The sequence below is a fragment of the Saimiri boliviensis genome, chromosome 2 (assembly GCF_048565385.1).
Source record: "Saimiri boliviensis isolate mSaiBol1 chromosome 2, mSaiBol1.pri, whole genome shotgun sequence".
In the NCBI taxonomy this organism is placed as follows: domain Eukaryota; kingdom Metazoa; phylum Chordata; class Mammalia; order Primates; family Cebidae; genus Saimiri; species Saimiri boliviensis.
Genome location: NC_133450.1, coordinates 89,640,441 through 89,661,990, shown reverse-complemented (window position 1 = coordinate 89,661,990; position 21,550 = coordinate 89,640,441). Strand labels below are relative to the sequence as shown.

Genomic DNA, 21,550 nt, shown 5'->3' with positions numbered 1-21,550 from the left:
CATTTAGGTTCACTGATATAAGAAATAGTTAAGAAAAATCTACAATTTTATTCTTAGGCATTTTCCATTTATAATTAGTGTTTATATAAAGCAGTTGAAAATTTTGGGCAATCTTAAGCAAATTCTAATTACCATAATATATCACAGTTTTTATAGTTTTGATACTATTCATAGTTAAAATTTATCATTTATTACCTTGCATTCCCCTGTCTATTATCTTCCGTAGTACACCTTTTTATATTACTTCTCGACCCAAAAATTATTTTCTTTAGTTGATTCTAAGGTTATGTATATAATGATCATTTTGAAAATCATAAAGAGGTGAGCAGTTTCCTTTTTTGGAATGAATTTTACTCATGATTTTGTTATTAAATTCTGCTAGCGATTAAGACAGAGTTACCACATTTTATTTCCCTTTTGTGTTAGTATTTTCAGTGAATAATAAAATCATTAAAGGTCTTGCAGCAAGGAAGAGAAGCCTAATTTCATGCAGACTGTGAATAACCAAGAGTAGGTTGTCTGATTCATACATTTATTACCTAGAAGCATAGGTCTCCAATTTGCCCCTTGGAGATAACGCTTTAACCATTAAGCTTATTATTAGGCAGATAAGTAGAAGCTTAAACTGCTGAAATATTTTTTGGTAGTGGTTTTATTACACATATTTTTGATCATTTTTCTTTACTTCTAGTATGACAGTGTTTTCATAATTATTTATACTTGTTTATATGTAAAAGCATATAAGCATATCTTATGTCTTCCTGTGTGATATAAGTTTTCCAGCCAGTATCAGCCTCTGCAAAACTCTACATGAATCCTTATGCAGAATCAGAGCTCAAAGCGCCCAAACTGGATTGGAACATAGAAGTACAAAATATTGCCATTGAACTTACCAAACCTCAGGTATGATTCATTTGGATATTTGCAGCTTTGATTAGCTTCAAATCTTGACTGCTTTTATTGGTGATTATTACTTCTCTAGTGGTTTGGTGGATTTGGGGGATTCATTATGTTAATATTTGTTTAAAAAATTCTGTTTGAAGGGATATGAACTTCAAATTTAAGAAATGATTTTCTTTATTTTTTTTCATCTTTTCCTAAATCAGGCATCCCCAAACTACGGCCTGTGGGCCGCATGCGGCCCCCTGAGGCCCTTTATCCGACGCGCCCCCCCCCCCTCCCCCGCGCCGCTGCACTTCAGGAAGGGGCACCTCTTTTATTGGTGGTCAGTGAGAGGAGCACAGTATGTGGCGGCCCTCCAACGGTCTGAGGGACAGTGAACTGGCCCGCTGTACAAAAAGTTTAGGGACGCCTGTCCTAAATTGTGGAGAATCATATCAAACTGTAGGGAATAACATTATTTCCGTTTGACTCACAATTGTTGATGGAAGATTTTAATGTATTTTTCCCTCCTCAGTTTTTAGTGGAAGACACTGTTATAAATACTGTTTCTTTAATTTTTAGAACAGCTATGTTGGCAACTTTTTCCTTCATTGTTTCCCAAGCATGGTTATATGCCCAGAGAGTTGGGGTGATAGGCTTGGTGAACTGCAAGTGAAAGGAGGACGGGAGATTTAGCTAATTTAGCTTTTTTGTACAGTTCTGTTCAATCAAGATGTAATGCAAGTTGTAATTTTAGATTTTCTAGTAGCTCTGTTAACAATGTTAAAAAAAAAAGGTGAAATTAACTTTAATAATACATTTTGTTAAACTTAACATTTCCAAAATATTAATCATATCAACATGTAATAAATGTAAAAAGTTGTAATGAGGTAGTTCACATCTTTTTCTCCCCAAATATTTGAAATCTTTTGTACTTACAATACATTTAAGTTGAGACTAGACACATTTCAAGTGATCAACAGCTGCGTGGTAGGTAACCCTGAGTTAGAAATGCATTATGAAAAAGAGGAGGAAGCTAGACTTGCCCTTTTCTTTATCTTCTCTGCTTTCATGTTACCTCTGGATGTATGTTTCCCTCCATTTAAACTGTTTGTCAGATCTGTGCAGAATTGCTGTCTTGGTGGTAAGATGGCTGCTTAAATAGCTTTATCTTGCTTTAGTTATGCAGTAATTTTTTGCAGCAATTTCAAAATCAGCTCATAGATAGTTACTGCTGAAACGATGATCCAGAGGAAAAATATATAGTCTTAGAAACAGACATGTTTTATGTCATACTTTACAGATACCATATTTCATTGTTTCTAAGTTGTTCATTTAGTTTACATTTTAGCATATCTGAAAATAGGATATATATATATCGGTGATAAGACAGTTTAATTAACAGCAGTTTTCTTTTGTAGTAGTACCTAAAATTACAACTTAAAATTGATAAATGTCTTAAATTTGATGAAATACGGTATACTTGTAGTTGATAGCATTTGATTAAAAACAGTATATTTTTGGATTACCAGGCAACATTGTTCTGGGAATTGGGAGTCTCACTAGACTAAAAAGTAGAATGAAATTAGTCTTTATTTATATGTACAATGTCATAAATTTTTTTTTTAAATTTTAACAGTACTTAAGTATGATCGACCTTTTGGAATCAGTGGATTATATGGTTAGGAATGCACCTTATAGGAAATACAAGCCTTGTTTACCACTTCATACCAATTGTCGACTATGGTGAGTTAGAATTTCTTTTTTTTATTTTGTGAGAAGCATATAATCATGTAATTAGATATTCTCAGAGTTAACAGACCCTTAAAAGCCATATAATTCAGCCACTTTTAAAAAAGAGACAAGAATATTAAAAGACAAATAGTAAATATATTGATTACTTATAAAAACAGGAAAACAGCTTTTACTTCTTTTATATGTCCATGTTACTTTTTTCATATGAATATCCACTTGTATTTCTGCTCCTAGGTTCTAAAATTCTTTTTTTTTCTTTTCTTTTCTTTCTTTCTTGCTTTCTTTCTTTCTTTTTTTTTTTTTTTTTTTTTTTTTTTTTTTTGTGACAGGGTCTTACTCTGTTGCCAGGGCTGGAGTGCAGTGGCATATTCTTAGCTCACTGCAGCCTCCACCTCCTGGATTCAAGTGATTATCCTGCCTCAGGCTCCTAAGTAACTGGGACTACAGGCGCGTGCTGCCACACCCAGCTAATTTTTTTATTTTTAATAGAAACGGGGTTTCACCATGTTTGCTGGGATAGTCTTGATCTCTTGACCTTGTGATCTGCCTGTCTTGGCCTCCCAAAATGTTGGGATTACAGATGTGAGCCACCATGCCCAGGGGGTTCCCAAATTCTTAACGTTCAAGACATTCAACATTTTTATAAAAGTTTTATTGCTTATCAGTCACCCACATAAACTCATGTTATAACCTTACTGGAATACTATTTTCCACATGTAATTCTGTGCCTTTGGGATTTTGCTTTGGCAAAACCTCTTCCTTACGAGTTTTCCTATATCTAAATCTGTTTAAGTCAGACAGTTGCACTGGGAATTGCTGAGCTCTTATGTTAAGAAGAACAAAAAATTTTATAATTTAATATCTAAAAAGTCAAGACTCTTCTACTTTCTCTTACATCTTTATACTCAAATTTACATTAAAAAATTTGATTTTCAGGTGGAAATATGCAATTGATTCTGTTCTTGAAGTTCATATAAGAAGGTATACACAAATGTGGTCATGGAGTAACATAAAAAAGCACAGGCAGTTACTCAAGAGTTATAAAATTGCCTACAAAAACAAGTTAATACAGTCTAAAGTCTCAGAAGAAATACAAAAAGAAATTCAGGTATGTCTTGCATGTATTAGTGAGAGCTGTTATTTGTCTAATCATCCTTTAATATTCTTGTCTGTGTAATTTGAATCAAAAAATAATTTTAGGAGGAAAATTATTCACCTCTTTTTGAGAGAGAATCATATGGGAAAATGTAGAATTTTTTTCCAGTTTTTCTTCTTTAAAAAAACTTTTTCCCCATGCTAATATCAGATAAAATAAGGTTACTATAAGCGATTTGGGAAAGGTGTCTGGTTTTCATAATAATGTTTAGAGAGTCAGTATCATAGCTGTTTTAAAATGCATTTATTAGATAGCTAGATCTTATTTTGTTGGTAAAAATCCTGTATTTAAGTGGTAGTGGCTTTTTAAAATATTTCAAAATATTATTTATATAAAATAGCTTTTACTTCTCGGGAAAGAGGATGTCTTATCTACTCCTTTTAAAAGGTAGAAACACACTGGATATATAATTTTCTCAATGTCATCTGATTTCATTTATAGAACTATTTGTACCAGTGATTCATAAGGTGAAAAATGAGTTGAATTCCTATTTTTCTGAAATATATTACAATCCCCAGTTTGAAATATTAGAAAAAGATGTTAGAATCAGATGGATTTGGGTTCAGATACTGACTTGGATATTTACTGAGTGTCCTCCTGTTTATGGACACAAGTTTCACAAACTCTCAGGTCTTATGTTCTCATATATAAAGTGAAACAGTATCTGTCTTACAGAGTTGGGAGAATTGCATAAGACAACACATAAGCACCTGTAACACAGGTCACCTGGTTAATGTTAGATTCTCCCACATATTTTTATATAAATGCCTTCAGATTCTGCTTTAGCCTGCTTGTTGATTTGGAGAATTTACCTTCTTAAATATTACGTGTTTTGTAATGGTACCCTTAGTATAATGGCTATATAATAAAAAGAATAGAGGAGAGTAAGAGGTAAGAACCATAAGGATAATATGTAAAACAAATCCTCTTTCTAAATATTCTTGTTTTCATGTACATTTATGACTGTCTTACCAATTATAATGGTCTCACAGAAAAATTAATTTTTGTACTGTATTTAATGAGGATTTATTTTCTTGGAAAACTCTTACTGTACAAAATTAAAAATTTGAAAGTCTACAATACATTCAGATTTATACTAATACTTTCATTAGATCACAAGTACTGATAATGGACTAGATATGCCTAGAAATCATAAAAGAAAAATTTCTTTTATCTAGTGATTACGTTTCCTGTTTACAAGTGTCTCTGTTTTTTATAGGACTTGGAGAAAACTCTAGATGTTTTTAACATAATTTTAGCAAGGCAACAAGCACAAGTTGAGGTAATCATTTTTATTAGCTCATTTTATGTTTTAAACATGTTAATACCTTCCTTTAAACCTAGGATCAAGATACTGAAGTTTCATGAGTTGAGGTTTTTATTGCTTAATTTACTCTCAGGGGAAAAGAAACTGGAGTACTGAAAAATCTAACATAAAGGGAAAAGAAAACTTTATTTTATTTTATTACCATTTTTTTGAGATGGAGCCTTACTCTGTCTCTCAGGCTGGGGTTCAGTGGGGTGCAGCTTACTGCAGCCTCCATCTCCTGGGTTCAAGTGATTGTCCTATCTCAGCCTCCTGAGTAGTTGGGATCATAGACGCCTGGTAATTTTTTTTGTATTTTTAGTGGAGACCGGTTTTCGCCATGTTGGCGAGGCTGGTCTTGAACTCTTGACCTCAGGTGATCCACCTGCCTTGGCCTCCCATAGTCCTGGGATTACAGGTGTGAGCCACTGTGCCTGGCCACTTAAAAAATTTTATGATGAAAACTCTGAAAAACTCCAAGAAGAAACTAAAAGACATCTATACTCCTAACGACTTAGAATACTACTGCTATCATTTTGTCTACCCAGTTTTTCTCCCATGCTAATGTGTCTGCCTACTTACGGTTTTTATCTCCTATTTGTTTTACTTTTTCTTTCCTTTGTTTCTTCTTCCTTCCTTTCCTTGTTCCTTCTCTCCCTCTCTTCTTTTCACCTTTCCTTCCTTCCTTTTTTTTTTCTTTCTTCACTTTCTTCTTTTTTCTTTCTTTCTGATACATTTGTGAAAAGAGGGTGAAATGAGATTCAAGGACTATTTTAATTTATATCCCTCTTTCTGCCTAGTTAGCAAGCCAGCGATGTATATGAATTCTGAAATATAATTGTTTTAAATTAATACTTCTTAGGGTGTGTCCCTTTCAAGGAACTTTTCGTTTTATAAACATGCCTATCTAGTGTCTCCTTAACTTGAAAACTTGGAAGTCACATTACTTAGAAACATTTTACTTGGAACGTTAATTACATTGCTCATAAAATGCAGCCTCATCAAAATGCTATCAGTTGGTGTTAGAAGTATTAATAAACTGATAGCAGAACTACATTTAACCAAATTATGTTGTGAGCATCATTTAAGCAAATACTGGCTTTCTTGACTGGTTCAGTGTTACGTAGTGTTAAAACAAACAAACAAACAAAAGTAAACCATTGTTTTTTTCAGGCTACACCTGAAAATAAAGAGGGCACTATTCTTCAAGTAAATTAAAAAAAAAAAATTTTTTTTTTAGGTCATTCGGTCTGGGCAAAAATTAAGGAAAAAGTCTGCTGACACAGGCGAGAAACGTGGAGGCTGGTTTAGTGGGTTTTGGGGTAAGAAAGAGTCTAAGAAAAAGGACGAAGAATCATTGATCCCTGAAAGTAAGTTCCAAGTCAAATTTATTGTACAGTGTTAAGTAACAAAAAACAAAACTATGTAAATTATATCTTCCCTGTTAGTTGAATTTTATTTTGAAATACATTTGAAATAAATTAGTTCAGTATGGTAAATATATAAGCAAATACATTAGGCTGGAATATTTCCATGTTTATCTAAAATAAAACTTTGACTAAAATAAAACTTTGATTTTTTTTGTTGTTTGTGTAGTATTTATGTTAAATTTAAAATGTTTAGAGATCTCAACGTTTAGCATTTTTTTGTTACCTTTTACATAGGTCTCTCTTCCTTTTCTTGACCTTAGCAAGCAAATAGAATGTGTTTAACTAGTCGAAGTTTTTGCATATTAGAGGAAATTACCTGGGTAGTTTAGCTTTAGCAGTTATGTCTGTTGAGTTTAGGATACTTGTTAGTTTGGTTAGTCTTTTTAGTTTTATCTGTCAAATGAATGCAATTAATTTTTTAAAATGTTTTTTCTTCATAGCTATTGATGACCTTATGACTCCAGAGGAAAAAGATAAACTCTTCACTGCCATTGGTTATAGTGAGAGTACCCACAACCTAACTTTACCTAAGCAGGTAATTATTTAAGTGGTTTAAGAGGTATTTTTGTCTCATTGTACTGTATTAGATTGAATTGAGTTAGAGTTACTGTTTTTTTTAAGTAATAAAAGTACTGCTAGTTTCACTCTGCTACTTAATTGGTTAAATGCTGTCAGTCAGGTTTTACCAATTAAAATTTTCTCTCCAACTTTAATTTTTATTTTTTTGAGATGGAGTCTTGCTCTGTCACCAAGCCTGGAGTGCAGTGGCGCAATCTTGGCTCATTGCACCCTCCGCCTGCCAGGTTCAAGCAGTTCTCCTGCCTCTGCCTCCCGAGTAGCTGGGGTTTCAGGCATCCACCACAACCCCTGGCTAATTTTTGTATTTTTAATAGAGATGGGGTTTTGCCATGTTGATCAGGCTGGTCTGGAACTGCTGATTTCAGGTGATCTGCCTGCCTCAGCCTCCCAAAATGCTGCGATTACAGCCTTGAGCCACTGTGCCCAGCCTCCAACTTTATATTTAAGTAGTTTTAGTGAATGTAAGAATAACCTGATAAAAGTACTTATTATAGTTCTAAATTAAAGCTTTAAAGAATTTTATCTTAAAAAATTTGTTTCAAATTGTGAAGCATAACATATATAAAAGAGTAAGCAAAACCAAAATGTACTGCTTATTTGATTGACTGAAAGGGGAACAGCTATGTAATTATTATTAAGATTAAGATTTAAATATTGCTGCCCCTTTAGAAGCTTCCACATCCCCCATCATTGCTTCTCTGTAAGTAACCATTATCCTGATTTTTATGGTAATCATCTTTGATTTCTTTTTGATTTTTACTACTGACATTGTGATTTTGTTTTGCATATTTTTAATCTTTCTATAAATGGCCTCTCTCTCTATATCTATCTATCTATTTATCTATATATATATTTTGTTTCTAGTTTTGTTCTTGTGAGATCCATGCCTGTTGTTGCAGTAGATGTATTTTACTCATTTTCATTGCTGTGTAGGATTCAATTATTTGAAAATACCACATCTTATTTATTTGTACATTTGTTGATAAACATTTGGGTTGTTTCTTGTTTATTATGAATAATGCTGCTCTAAACTTGTGTCTTTTAGTGTGGATATGTAAGATAATGTTTACTGAGTAGAATTGCTGAGTCATAGAATATGAGCATATTTGATATTATATTGTACCAAATAGTTTTCCGTGGAAAACACTTCCAGTAGCAGTATGTGAGGATAATTATTGCTCCATGTCTTCACATTGGCATTATCAGTCTTTGAAATTTTAGCCATTCTAAATGGGGATGAATAGTGGTAGTCTTAGGTTGATGCAAAAGTAGTTGTAATATTACGGTTTTAATTTGCATTTCCTGGGTAACTAAAGAGGTTTTGCACTTTTTAATGTCTTTAAATATGCTTTTTTTGTGAAGGTGGGTTTTGAGTCTCTTCATTATTAGGTTGTCTTTTTTTCTTACTGGTTTGTAGGAATTCTTTATATATTCTGGATATGAAGCCTTTGCTGGTTGGATGTTAATATCTGCCCTTACAATGTGGCTTGGCTTTTCATTTTTAGTTGTGTTGCAAGTCTCTTCTCTCATAATGTAAAGTATATTTTTATTCTCTGTTTTGTTTTTTTTTTTTCTTTCTTTTGAGACAGGGTCTTATTCTTCCAGAGTGCAGTGGAACAATCTTGGCTCACTATAACCTCTGTCTCCCAGGTTCAAGTGAATCTGCTGCCTCAGCCACCTGAGTAACTGGGATTACATGCATGTGCCACCACGCCCAGCTAATTTTGTGTGTGTGTGTGTGTGTGTGTGTGTGTGTGTGTGTGTATATATATATTTTTAGTAGAGACAGGGTTTTGCCATGTTACCCAGGCTGATCTCAAACTCCTGAGCTCAAGCAACCTGCTCACCTTGGCCTTCCAAAGTGCAGAGATTACAGGTATGAGCCACCACTCCCATCTCCATTTTCATTCATTAATGGTATCTTTTGATGGCTAGACTTCTTATTTTTAATATTTACTGATTTTTTCATTTATGGCTAGTGCTTTTTTGTGTCCTGTTTAAAAGTCTTTCCTCACTGCAAGGTCATGAAACTGTTCTTTCAGAAGTTTTATATTGTCTTTATTTAATTTATGGTCTGTCTAAAATTGGGTTTTGTATATGGTGTGAAGTTGGGGTTAAGATTCAGTTTTTGTCCATATAGCTATCTCCTTGACACAACACCGGTTGCCTTTCCAACTGCTCTCCATTTACCCCTTTATCATCAGTTAAGTGTCTATACTTGTGGAATTCCTGCTTTATTCCATTGGCCATTTGTCTGTCTTTGTATTATTCTGTCTTAGTTACTGCAACTTTGTAATCATTCCTTTGACCTTGTTGTAAAAATCCTTAAACTCTGGTGTTCTTACTGCCTTATGTATTCTTGGTCCTTAAAATTTCCATATAAATTTTAGAATCAGCTGGTCAGTTTCTATATAAAAACTTGAGATTTTCATTGGGATTTTATTGACTCTATAAATTAATTTGGGGAGAATTTATATCTCTATAGTATTGAGCCTTTTAATCTATAAATACAGCACATGGCTCCATTTATTTATCCCTTTTTCATTCCTTTAATCATGTTTTATACTTTTATCAGCAGAAGTTGAACATCTTTTGTTGGATTGGTATAAGTGGTGTCTTTAAAATTTGGTTAGGGCAGAATTACAAGATGGAGAACATTTCCATCACTCCAAAAAAGTTCCCTTGTGACTCATCCAGTCATTTTTCTTCTTTTGCCTTTCAAAAGCAAACACTTTTTCCTGTTCAGGAATTGTTTTGTTTCTATCTTCTTTTGCTTAAAATAATGTTTTTGATATTCAATTATGTTGTGTATGTATTTATAGATGGTTCCTTTTCATTGCTGAATAACATTTAATTGTATGAATATGCCATACTTTCTCATCTATTTCCTGTTGATAAATATTTTTGTTGTTTCTGGTTTTGGCTATTACAGATAATGCTGCTATGAATGTACAAGTCTTTGGTGGACATATTTTTTATTTCTCTTGAGTTGAATACCTGGGAGTAGAATTGCTGGGTCATAGGGTAAATATATATAACTTTTCCAAAAACTGGCAAATGCTTCTCCAAAGGTAGTAATAATTTATATTCCTACCACTAGTTCCAGTTGTTACATATTCTTGCCACATTTGATATTGTGAGGCTTTTTAATTTTAGCCATTTTAGTGGGTATGATATGTTTCTCAACTGTGGTTTTAATTTGCATTTTCCTAATGACTAATTATGTTGATATGGTTAGGCTTTTGTGTAACTCTTCAGATCTCATCCTAATTGTAATCCCCATAATCTGCACCTTGCCATCATGGAGGGAGAGACCAGGTGGTCGTAATTGAATCATGGGGGTAGTTTCCCCTCTACTGTTGTAGCCATAGTGAGTTAGTTCTCATGAGATCTGATGGTTTTATAAAGGGCTCTTCCCCCTTCACTCAGCACTTCTCTTTCCTGCCAGCTTGTACAGAAAGTACCTTGCTTCCCCATCACCTTCTTCCATGATTATAAGTTTCCTGAGACCTCCCCAGCCATGCTGAAAGATAGTCAATTAAACCTCTTTCCTTTATAATATAATTACCCAGTCTCAGGTATGTCTTTATTAGCAGCATGAGAACAGAGTAGTACTCTTGATTATTACAGTTTTATAAGTCTTGAACTAAGACCTCTGACCTTTTTTTTAAAAGAGTATTTTGGTTATCTTAGGACTTTTCCACTTATGTATACCTTTTAGAATCATATTATCAATGTTTTTCAAAAGTATATGGTGCTTTTGTTAGAGATTACATTGAATCTGTAAATTATTATGGGGAGAATTTTAAGTGTAGAAATATTTAGTATTCCAGTCATGTAATTTCTTTCTGTATCTCTAACCATCTGTCAGTCATTTTCCTTCTTCCTGAACAATGCCCGTCATATTATCTTATTTAATGCAGTTCTGCTGGTGACAAGTTTAAAAATTTTTATTTTTCTGAAAATATTTTTATTTTTCTTTATTTCTTGGAGGATACTTATTTTTATTTTTATTTTTATTTTTTTGAGACAGGCTCGCTCTATTGCCAGGTTGGAGTGCAGTGGTGTGATCTCGGCTTACTGCAACTTCCGTTTTCTGATTTCAAGCAATTCTCCTGCCTCAGGCCTCCTGAGTAGCTGGGACTACTGGCACGCACTACCATGCTTGGCTAATTTTTTGTACTTTTTAGTAGAGATGGGGTTTCACCATGTTGGCCAGGATAGTCTCAATTTCTTGACCTTGTGATCCCCCTGCCTGGGCCTCCCAAAGTGCTGGGATTGCAGGCGTGAGCCACCGCGCCTGGCTGGATACTTCTTTTTGTGTATAGAATTCTAGGTTGTTAATGATTTTCTGAGTTTTGAAGATACAATTTCATTGTTGTTTGGCCTGCATTTTCTTTTGTGTATTCAGCTGTTAGTCTTACTGTATCACTTTGAAGGTAATTTCCACCCACCTCTCTGTTTTGTCTATTTTTAAGAAAATCTCTTTACCTTAGATTTTCAGTAATTTTACTGTCATGTGCTCAGATATGTATTCATTTTTGTTTTTACTGTTTGGACATCTTGAGGTTTCATCAATTTGGGAAAAGTCATTACTTTCAGTTTTGTTTCTGTCCCATCATTCTTTTATCCTTCGTCCTTTGGGACTTCTAGTGTACACAGTGGAATCTTTTCATAATATCTCATGTGTGTCTTATTTTCTCTGAGGTATTTCCAAGTTCTTTCTCTGTTTATTCTTTGGCTAGTTTCCTCTAATTCTGTCTTCAGCTCTTTGTATATTACTGTTAAACTCATTCATTGAATTCTTAATTGGTTTTTGTATGGTTCAGTTCTTCAATTTCTATTTGGTTCTTCTTTTTATAGCTTCCAAATTATTTTCTAGCATGCTCTGTTTTATCTTTTATGTCTTTGAGCGTAATAAATCTAGTAGTCTGAATAAGTCTAAATTTAGACACACTTGATGTCCAGAGCTCCTATGAATCTATTTACTGTTGTTTCTGCTGTTTTTTTTCGAATTTGTCTTGAATCTGGTGAGCCTGTGTGTGTGTGTGTGTGTGTGTGTGTGTGTGCGCGCGTGCGCACGCGCGCATGTGTGTGTTTGGGTGTATATGTGAGAGAGAGAGAGAGAGAATGTGTGTGTGTGTGTGTGTGTGTGTGTGTGTATGTACATGCACACAGTCAGTGTTACTGTAGGTATTGAGATGATTTGATGCCATGCTGTAGATCATGGGAGTCTCCCTACTTCCAGTTCACCTTTAGTCCTATGATATAGCCCTCTAGGGTCCCAGCCGAAAGAGAGAGTATTTTATCAGTGCTTTTACTTTTTGTGGGACCTGGTTTCCAATTTTGACCCTGCCAGCCTTAGCTTTATAGCCTTTAGACTGTCCGCTCTGAAATTTCCAAATACCTCTAGGAGAAACACGTCCCCAGATTCCAGGATCATCTCCCTGGTTCTCTGTTTTAACTTCAATCTTGACTCAGTAATTTTGGAGTCAGGATTTATTTTCTCAGTATCTTACTGACCCTGCACAGCAGTCAAGCAGATGTACTATATAGTTTTCTTTCCTTCAGCCACAGGATTATTCTGAAATAGTTTGTTTCAGAAAAAGCTGCTGAATTGACTCTTCATGTCACAGAATGTTTCGTAATTGTTTCACTGTTATCACCTTTAAAAGTAAGAGAGGGTGAGCTTATGTGTTTGTGTGCACAGTGGCTCATGCCTATAATGCCAGTACTCTAGGAGGCCGAGGCAGGTGGATCACCTGAGGTCAGGAGTTTGAGACCAGCCTGGCCAACATGGTGAAACCTCATTTCTACTAAAAACACAAAATTAGCTGGGCATGGTGGCAGATCACATCCTAGCTACTCAGGAGGCCGAGGCAGGACATTGCTTGAACCTGGGAGGCAGAGGTTGCACTTAGCCAAGACTGCACCACTGCACTCCCATCTGGGCAACAGAGCAAGACAGCATCTCCAAAAAAAACAAAACAAAACAAAATAAACTAAGAGAAATGAATTTCTAGGTGTTTTGTAAGTATCCTATTTAAGTGGACAATTTTATATTGAATTTTCTAATTTATAGTGAATAAATTTGTAAAGGAAGAATTTTTCCTTTATGGTGAGCATATGGATGCCAGAATCTACTGTGCTCTATTTGTTAGGTTGCTTTATTATTCAGCAAATTTAAATAAGAAGAAAGTATTAAAGAAAGTAATAATTATTTAGCCGGGCGCGGTGGCTCATGCCTGTAATCCCAGCACTTTGGGAGGCCGAGGCCAGTGGATCACGAGGTCAAGAGATCAAGACCATCCTAGTCAACATGGTAAAACCCCGTCTCTACTAAAAATACAAAAAATTAGCTGGGCATGGTGGCACGTGCGTGTAATCCCAGTTACTCAGGAGGCTGAGGCAGGAGAATTGCCTGAACCTAGGAGGCAGAGGTTGCGGTGAGCCAAGATCGCGCCATTGCACTCCAGCCTGGGTACCAAGAGCGAGACTCCGTCTCAAAAAAAAAAAAAAAAAAAAAAAAGAAAGTAATAATTATTTAAACTTTAACAATTTTAATTTTTTTCTTCCTCTATAGTATGTTGCCCATATAATGACCCTGAAGTTAGTAAGCACCTCTGTTACTATCAGAGAAAACAAGAATATTCCAGAAATACTAAAAATTCAGATAATTGGCCTGGGCACTCAAGTATCTCAGCGTCCAGGAGCACAAGCACTTAAGTAAGTTTTTAAGAACTTGTTTCAAATTTTATTTCTAGTTAAAGTTTTAGGCAAAAAATGTGGCGTGTTATTCAGTATTAAAAATGATTAGTGCTAGCTATTCTTTAATTTCTTTTGCTTGTATATGTCAAGATAGTCTTTTTATATTTGCTTTTGTTTTATTATGGAGCTGTATGGGTACGTCATCATTTGTTCTGCCCTCCCTCCTTACATTTGTGAATATTTATTGGATAGTTTTTAATTTATAGGCCCGATACTGTGAAAGCTATGGAGAAGTACAAGTCTTTGTTTTCAAGAAATGTAATTAGATAAGAAAAGATAGAAAAAATTAATAATTCAAGAACTATGTAACAGTAGACAGCTCTAAGGTGAGAAGGTATTGTAAGATTAAATGACTCTTAGTTAACCCTACACAAGCTTAGTTGTGGAAGAGAATAACTGAGCTAGGAGAAGGCCTTGACTCCTGATGGAAATGACTAGAAGAAGCGATGATGGAGTAAGAGGGTGTTCAGGGTGGCGTAGAAATAGGGTGAGGAGTTCATCCATGTCGTGTAATCTTTTATTCATACAACAGTGATCAGAACTTTTTTTTTTTTTTTTTTGAGACGGAGTTTCGCTCTTGTTACCCAGGCTGGAGTGCAATGGCGCGATATCGGCTCACCGCAACCTCCGCCTCCTGGGTTCAGGCAATTCTCCTGCCTCAGCCTCCTGAGTAGCTGGGATTACAGGCACGCGCCGCCATGCCCAGCTAATTTTTTGTATTTTTAGTAGAGACGGGGTTTCATCATGTTGACCAGGTTGGTCTCGATATCTCGACCTTGTGATCCACCCGTCTCGGCCTCCCAAAGTGCTGGGATTACAGGCTTGAGCCACTGCGCCCGGCAATGATCAGAACTTTTACAGTATTCTGAAGGTGGCAAAAGTGAGTTTTTCATGTGGATGAAAAAGAATTAATTAAAACAACAAGAGCAGCAAAACATTGTTTGGGGACAATTGAATACCTGACTAAGGAGGCTGAGCTTCAGCTCTGGATAATGTGCATGGATGGTCCTGGTTCTCAAAGAAGTTTTTAAAGGGAAATTTGTATTTTGGCCCATTAGATTACAGAAGACCTTATCTGTATTATTTCCTTTTTCTTCATTGGCTTATAGGGTAGAAGCAAAATTAGAACACTGGTATATAACAGGTTTGAGACAGCAGGATATTGTACCATCACTTGTGGCTTCCATTGGTGATACTACATCATCCTTGCTTAAAATTGAGTTTGAAACCAATCCGGAGGATAGTGCTGCTGACCAGAGTCTGATTGTTCAGTCTCAGCCCGTGGAGGTCATCTATGATGCTGTAAGTGCAAGGAAAAAGTAACTGTTTATTTAAACCATCTTACACTTCTGACCAATGTTTTTTAAATTTCTCCTGTTTCATATTTAAATTTATTTACTTAGTAGGTAAGTTTCCTAATAGGTTTTTCTTGTTTCAAAAACAGTACGTGTTCAGTAGCTAATTTTGATTTTTTCATATGCTGTACATTTTTTTCCTACTCTGAGGTTTATTTGTCTATGCTTACGTTAAATTTTAAAAATCTAATATACTTTAAAAAATTCTTGTTTATTTGCCAACTACTCCCAAATTGTTACACGTTGACGTCTTACTCAGGTTCTTTTTGTGAAGTTTCTCTTTTCTTTCATTGTTTAGAAGAAATTCATAGAGCTTGAGGAGTGATTAAAAGAATTTTAAATATTGTTAACATGGGGAAAAAGCATTGGCATTTAGATGTTATTGGAAATGCTGGCTCAGGTTCTGTATCTATGGCTTTACCTTTTATTCAGGCTGTCTTATCCATCATCTCAAGTCAGTCAGCAATATGGATATGGTTCACTATTCATTGCATCACTTTGTAGGTTCACCCCAGCTTGTTGAGATCCCTTCCTTAATTTTACTTTACAACTGAAAGCTAGATTCACAGTGTATGTGTGGGAGGGGCAATATATAAAGACTGCAGAACTCATTATATTTTATAATTAAAAATTTTAATTGTGGTATAATTTATATAACTCAGTTCAATATCTTAACCATTTTTAAGCTTACAGTTCAGTAGTGTTAAGTACATTCACATTGTTGAACAACCAGTCTCCAGAACTGTTTTCATCTCGGAAAATCTCTGATTTTTTTAAAGCTTAAGTTTGGCATGTAGGTAAGAGCTGAATGGCTTTCTTCCTCGTAATTTTCTAAACTTCAAAGTGCAACAGGATCTAATTACAGTGTAGAGAAGTGACGTTTCACCTTCTGACTAATTGGAGGCTAAAACTAGAGGTAATATCTGCTGATGCATCCATATGACACTGTAGAACATACTTGACACCTTAATGATAAGTGCACATTTGTTGCTTCTCCAGTAAGATTGCTTAGGCTCTTTCCTTTCTCCAGATTCTCTTTTACTCTAAAGGGAGATGTAGTAGAGCAGAGTATCTTTGAAGTTCCACAGTTCAAAGCCACAGCTGTTTAGAATTGAGGTGAAACTTTAAAGTTTACAATATGGAAGGAACTATGTGTAACTTGGTTACATTAAAAAAAATTTCTTACAGAAAACTGTCAATGCAGTGGTTGAATTCTTTCAGTCAGATAAGGGGTTGGATCTTGAGCAAATAACATCAGCAACATTGATGAAGTTGGAAGAAATTAAGGAGAGAACAGCTACAGGTAAGGAATTTGAGTGTCTATATTAGCATCAGCTAAGCTTTAAAAATTTTGTCTACTCTGCTGTAAACATTGTATTCAAAATATCATTTTGCTTTTCTTCTTTATTTTAAACTCAGGCTGTATTACAGTATAGAGTGGACATGGCTTACTCAAAGACAAATATACCTGCTAGACGGGTTGAGAAAGAACATAATATAGGGCACAGATGATTTTGCCTTCCATTACAGTCAAGAACTCATGCTTCAGAATGAGCTTGAGAGGAAAAACAATCCTCCTTCTCAGTCCTTAAGAAAGTCTTCATCACACTGTGTGTGAATATAGTTTGAAAGATACTTACTTTGTATAACATGGCCTCTAAACTCAAGCCAACTATTTTATCCAGTTCCTTAAAATACTAGCTGTGTTAGGTTTATTATGCTGTGCTATAGTAAGATTGTTTCCCATTGATAGTAAGCAGTTTTCACCTTACATGCTGAATCGAGAATCTAATTTTTGACAAAAACTAATACTCCTTTGTAATACTTTTCATGTAAAATTCTTATTCTAGTTGTTAATAATATGATTACATATTTCAACTTGACCATCTAATCTGTGATTATTTCTTACCTTTTTTAGGACTTACACATATTATTGAAACTCGAAAAGTCCTTGATTTAAGGATAAATTTGAAGCCTTCTTATCTAATAGTTCCACAGACAGGTTTCCACCATGAAAAGTCAAATCTTCTGATTTTAGATTTTGGTACCTTTCAGGTAGGTATATATGCATTTTTTTTTGTCAGCCCATCTTTGACTGGCTTGCTGGCTCACTCTACAATAGTTTGCTGTTTTTTTCTTCGGAGTTCACTAAGCAAAATGTGGACTGACTTTTTTTTTTAGCCTGTTTTTCAGGCCTAGCTTGGAGTATTTTATTTATGTTTTATGATTGTTGAAAGAAAAAACCTCCAAATTTTCTGTAATGATAGGTGAATTGACAGTAAGGACTGGATTCAGTCTTTTCCTAATTAGAAAGAAGCATTCCTAGTTTTCAAAGTTTCCAGGGTTTAATTATACCATGTTATTTGTTGCGTATATATTTTGACGATAGGAAATTGTACATATATGAATACATATTTGTTAAACCACTGTCAGTAACTAAGTAGAGCAAGAGAACTTTTGGATTTTGGATTTTGACTCTCGTAGAAATCCATGCCTCCTGTAAAAGGTGATGATTTCAGATATATGAGGGGACTTCGAAAAGTTTGTGAAAAAAATGGAATTAAAAGATAAAAAAAAATGATAAACTTTGTTTCTCAACATCAGATCCATCAAGTTCAAGACATTTTTCTAAGTGTTGATACTAGCCATTTAGTCCATTGCTCAAGGATTCAGCCTCCTAGGAATTTAATCATGTCAGTGTAGTCTTTTTTTATATTACTAACTGAAGAAAATTAGGTGTTGTTTATAAGTTTTTTTTTTTTTTAAGAATAGGAAACCAAAAAAAGGAGGAGGCAGATTAGGGCTCTAAGGTGGGTGCCTAATTATTTCTCAGAAAATCTTACAAAACTGCCCTCATTTGATGAGAGGAATGAGTAGAAAGTGCATTGTCATGGTGAAGCAGGACTCTGTTGAAGATTTCCTGGGTATTTTTTTGCTAAAACGTTGGCTGACTTTCTCAGCACACTCTCATAAAAAGCAAATGCCATCGTTCTTTGGCCCTCCAGAAAGTGAACAACCAGAATGCCTGGAATATCCCCAAAAACTGTTGCCATGACCTTTGCTCTTGACTAGTCCACTTCTGCTTTGACTTAGACCACTTTCAAATCCTGGTAACCATTGCTTTAATTGTGGTTTGTCCTTAAGATCACACTGGTAGAGCCATGTTTCATCTCTCTCTCTCTCTTTTTTTTTTTTTTTTCTTTTTGAGACAGTCTCATTCTTGCCCAGGCTGGAGTACAGTGGCACTAGCTTAGCTCACTGCAACCTTCGCATCCAGGATTCAAGTGATTCTCCTGCCTCAGCCTCGTGAATAACTGGGATTGCAGGTGCCCGCTACTACACCTGGCTTATTTTTGTATTTTTAGTAGAGACAGGGTTTCACCATGTTGGCCAGGCTGGTCTTGAATTCCTGACCTCAAGTGATCCGCCCACTGTGGCTTCCCAACGTGCTGGGATTACAGATGTCAGCCACCATGACCGGCCCATGTTTCATCTGTTATTATAGTTCTTTGAAGAAATGTTTCTGGATCTTGATTCCATGCTTTTAAAACATTTCCATTGAAAGCTCTGCCTTTCTTTGTCTGTAGCTGATATCAGCGCAATGGTTTTGGATCCTGTTGATTAATTTGCTCAACTTTAAATTTTCAGTCAGAATTGTGTAGGCTGAAGCAGTTGAAATTGTGTAGGCCGAAACCAGTCTGGTGTTGACTATTGTTTCTGCTGTTAATCGTCGATCCTCTTTAGTTAGGAAATGAACATGATTAAGTTTTTCTTCAAAATTGATGTGCATGGGCTGCCACTGGTGGGCTTCATCTTCAAAATTGTCTTGACCCTTCTTAAAATTAGTTATCTGTTTGTAAACTGCTGATTTCCTTGGGGCACTGTTCCTATACATTTTTTGCAAAGCATTACTGATTTATTCTTCCACCCAAGCTTCAGCATAATTTTGGTGTTTGTTTTCACGTTAATTTTAGCAGAATTTATGTTGCTATGATAGGGGGTCCATTTTCAAACAGATGTGACTCAAAGTTGATCCTGTTCAGACATGATATAAAAAGTTAGTACAAGTTTCTTTAGGTGCAAAACAGTTTTCAAATTTATTTATAGTTTTTTCATAATGGGCATTTTCCATCAACTTTTTGAAGATCCCTTGTATACTCCTGAACTGATCTTTGCTTCCACCAGGAAGGGGAGGAAGGTAGTCCTAATTGGAGCTGAATTATAGTGGCCTAATTATTTCTGTGGTATAGTGTGGAGAAGGGACAAAACGCTGCTATTTAATGGTGAAGGGTGTAGAGTGGGGAGGTAGGGGAGCTGGACTATAAGTGGCAATAACTCCTGAGAGCCAGGAAGAGGAGTAGTTGTACATCCAGACAAGTTATTTGAGGCAGACAGCTTAAAAATAAAAATGTGCTGATCACCTATTTCTCAACTTTAATAGAGATGTATGCTGAAATATTATATTCCTAATATATTGTTTACCAATAATTATCTGAAGATTAAACAAAATGCTTATTAATTAAAGGCAGTATTTTCATTTTGTTAGGTTTTAACTAACTAAATGCAAGATTTAAACCTAACTAAAATATGTTGATGTATGTGCTTTTCTGTTTCGGAGAAAAAAAAAAATTGAAACTTTTCCTTCATTTTAGCTCAACAGTAAAGATCAAGGTTTACAGAAGACTACTAATTCGTCTCTGGAGGAAATAATGGATAAGGCATATGACAAGTTTGATGTTGAAATAAAAAATGTACAACTCCTTTTTGCAAGAGCAGGTAAACCATTATTCAACTTTTAGGATCTGGGAATTATGTTGGGTAGGTTGTGTAATATATGTGTGTATATATGTGTGCCTTTATATCAACCCTGACAACCATTTTGCACACATACTCTGTTGGCCGCTTAAAGAAACCGTGTAGGAGACTATTAGTGTAAATTACTGCAACACTTAGAAATGGAAATTTGGCTAGTCATCTTAAGATACCTAGCTCCATTTGAATCTAGGTCTATTCATAGCCTGTATTTTTGTAATACGACTATAAAACTGCTTAGAACACAAAATGGAAATTGCAGTTGATTCACATGTTTCTGTCTTAATGCCTTTGGGATGACTCAATATTATCCTTGCTGCCTTCATTATTAAATGTTATATTAGCCTAGTCTTAATTTCAATGCTATTACTAGTATTATGCTTTCTATTTTTGTAGATATCTGAGAAAGGTGTATCTACAAAATCGTAGACATAGTCTTAATATCTTAAAGTAACTGACTTAATTATTTTCCAAAAGCTTTGGTGTTTTCTACGTTTAAGTAAATATTTTTGGTTTTTTTAGACTTTGTTTTTAGAAGCAATAAATATTTATTAATTATCCTTGATCATAATACCACTTTGTGGTAGGTCATTAGAGGAAAGGACACAGTTATAGCCTCTACCTGCAGAGTTTATACTCTAGTAGGAGTGCTGAGATTTATTAAAATGTAAATACATAATACTTTTCATGTATTAAGAGCCTGCTGATTCCTTTAAGTGGAATATTTACACAGAACGTTAAAACTGTCTTTTGTTTTGTATTTACTTAAAAATAATTGAATTATAAGTGATAAAAGATGTTTAGTCATTGCCATCAATAAAGATCTGCTTAGGGCTCTGTTGGTTATAGGAAAATCTGTTTTTGGGACCTTATTTGAAGAAAAGTGATTATTAAACTTTTTTGGTCATGAAATTTTGATAAAACTCATTTTTGCTTTGGAATTGTGGGCTAAGCTGGTATAAATATTGTACTTTAACCATAAACCTCTTTTTTTATTTTTTCTTGCTTTTCCTCCTCTTTTCCCTGTAATTATCAACCTTGGTCACTAATTCTGGAATTGGGGTAGTAAATCCAGGGCTTTGTTTTTTTTTTTTGTTTACTTTGAAATGGAAGATGTTATGTGAACATTCTCCAAACAGAATTATTTTATATCACAGTCTTTGATCCTGTCAGTTTGTATTTAAAAAGCATAGGAAATTGGTAATCATTGACTTTGGATTAATTTACAGTGATTTTCCATAGACTGATAATTTACAGTAATATTCATTAAAAATAATATTTTATCCATGTTCCACTGCTGTTTGTAAAAACAGTAAATAATATCTTAAATTATTTTTTAAAGAGGAAAACTGGAAAAAGTGTCGATTTCAGCATCCATCAACTATGCATATATTGCAACCCATGGATATTCATGTTGAGCTGGCCAAGGCCATGGTAGAAAAAGACATTAGAATGGCCAGGTAATGTATGAGCTTCTTTTATATTAGAAAATCAACAGGTGAAATAT

The 21,550-nt window shown here is 34.7% G+C and overlaps 1 protein-coding gene across 10 annotated transcripts in view; it reads left to right on the top strand.

The window, feature by feature from the left end:
- Positions 1–21,550, top strand: part of VPS13C (vacuolar protein sorting 13 homolog C) — a 194,741-nt gene that overhangs the window by 44,944 nt on the left and 128,247 nt on the right. For 9 of the 10 annotated variants that reach the window (XM_074393857.1, XM_039468891.2, XM_074393856.1 and 6 more), the window contains 12 exons: positions 776–903; positions 2,522–2,628; positions 3,574–3,745; positions 5,013–5,075; positions 6,340–6,469; positions 6,970–7,064; positions 13,692–13,834; positions 14,986–15,178; positions 16,420–16,534; positions 17,150–17,286; positions 19,884–20,007; positions 21,386–21,503. In XM_074393857.1, the coding sequence (XP_074249958.1) occupies positions 776–903; positions 2,522–2,628; positions 3,574–3,745; positions 5,013–5,075; positions 6,340–6,469; positions 6,970–7,064; positions 13,692–13,834; positions 14,986–15,178; positions 16,420–16,534; positions 17,150–17,286; positions 19,884–20,007; positions 21,386–21,503 (1,525 nt within the window). Of the gene's footprint in view, positions 1–775; positions 904–2,521; positions 2,629–3,573; positions 3,746–5,012; positions 5,076–6,339; positions 6,470–6,969; positions 7,065–13,691; positions 13,835–14,985; positions 15,179–16,419; positions 16,535–17,149; positions 17,287–18,466; positions 18,558–19,883; positions 20,008–21,385; positions 21,504–21,550 lie in introns of those variants that run through there. The other variant, XM_074393862.1, reaches the window with a different exon arrangement.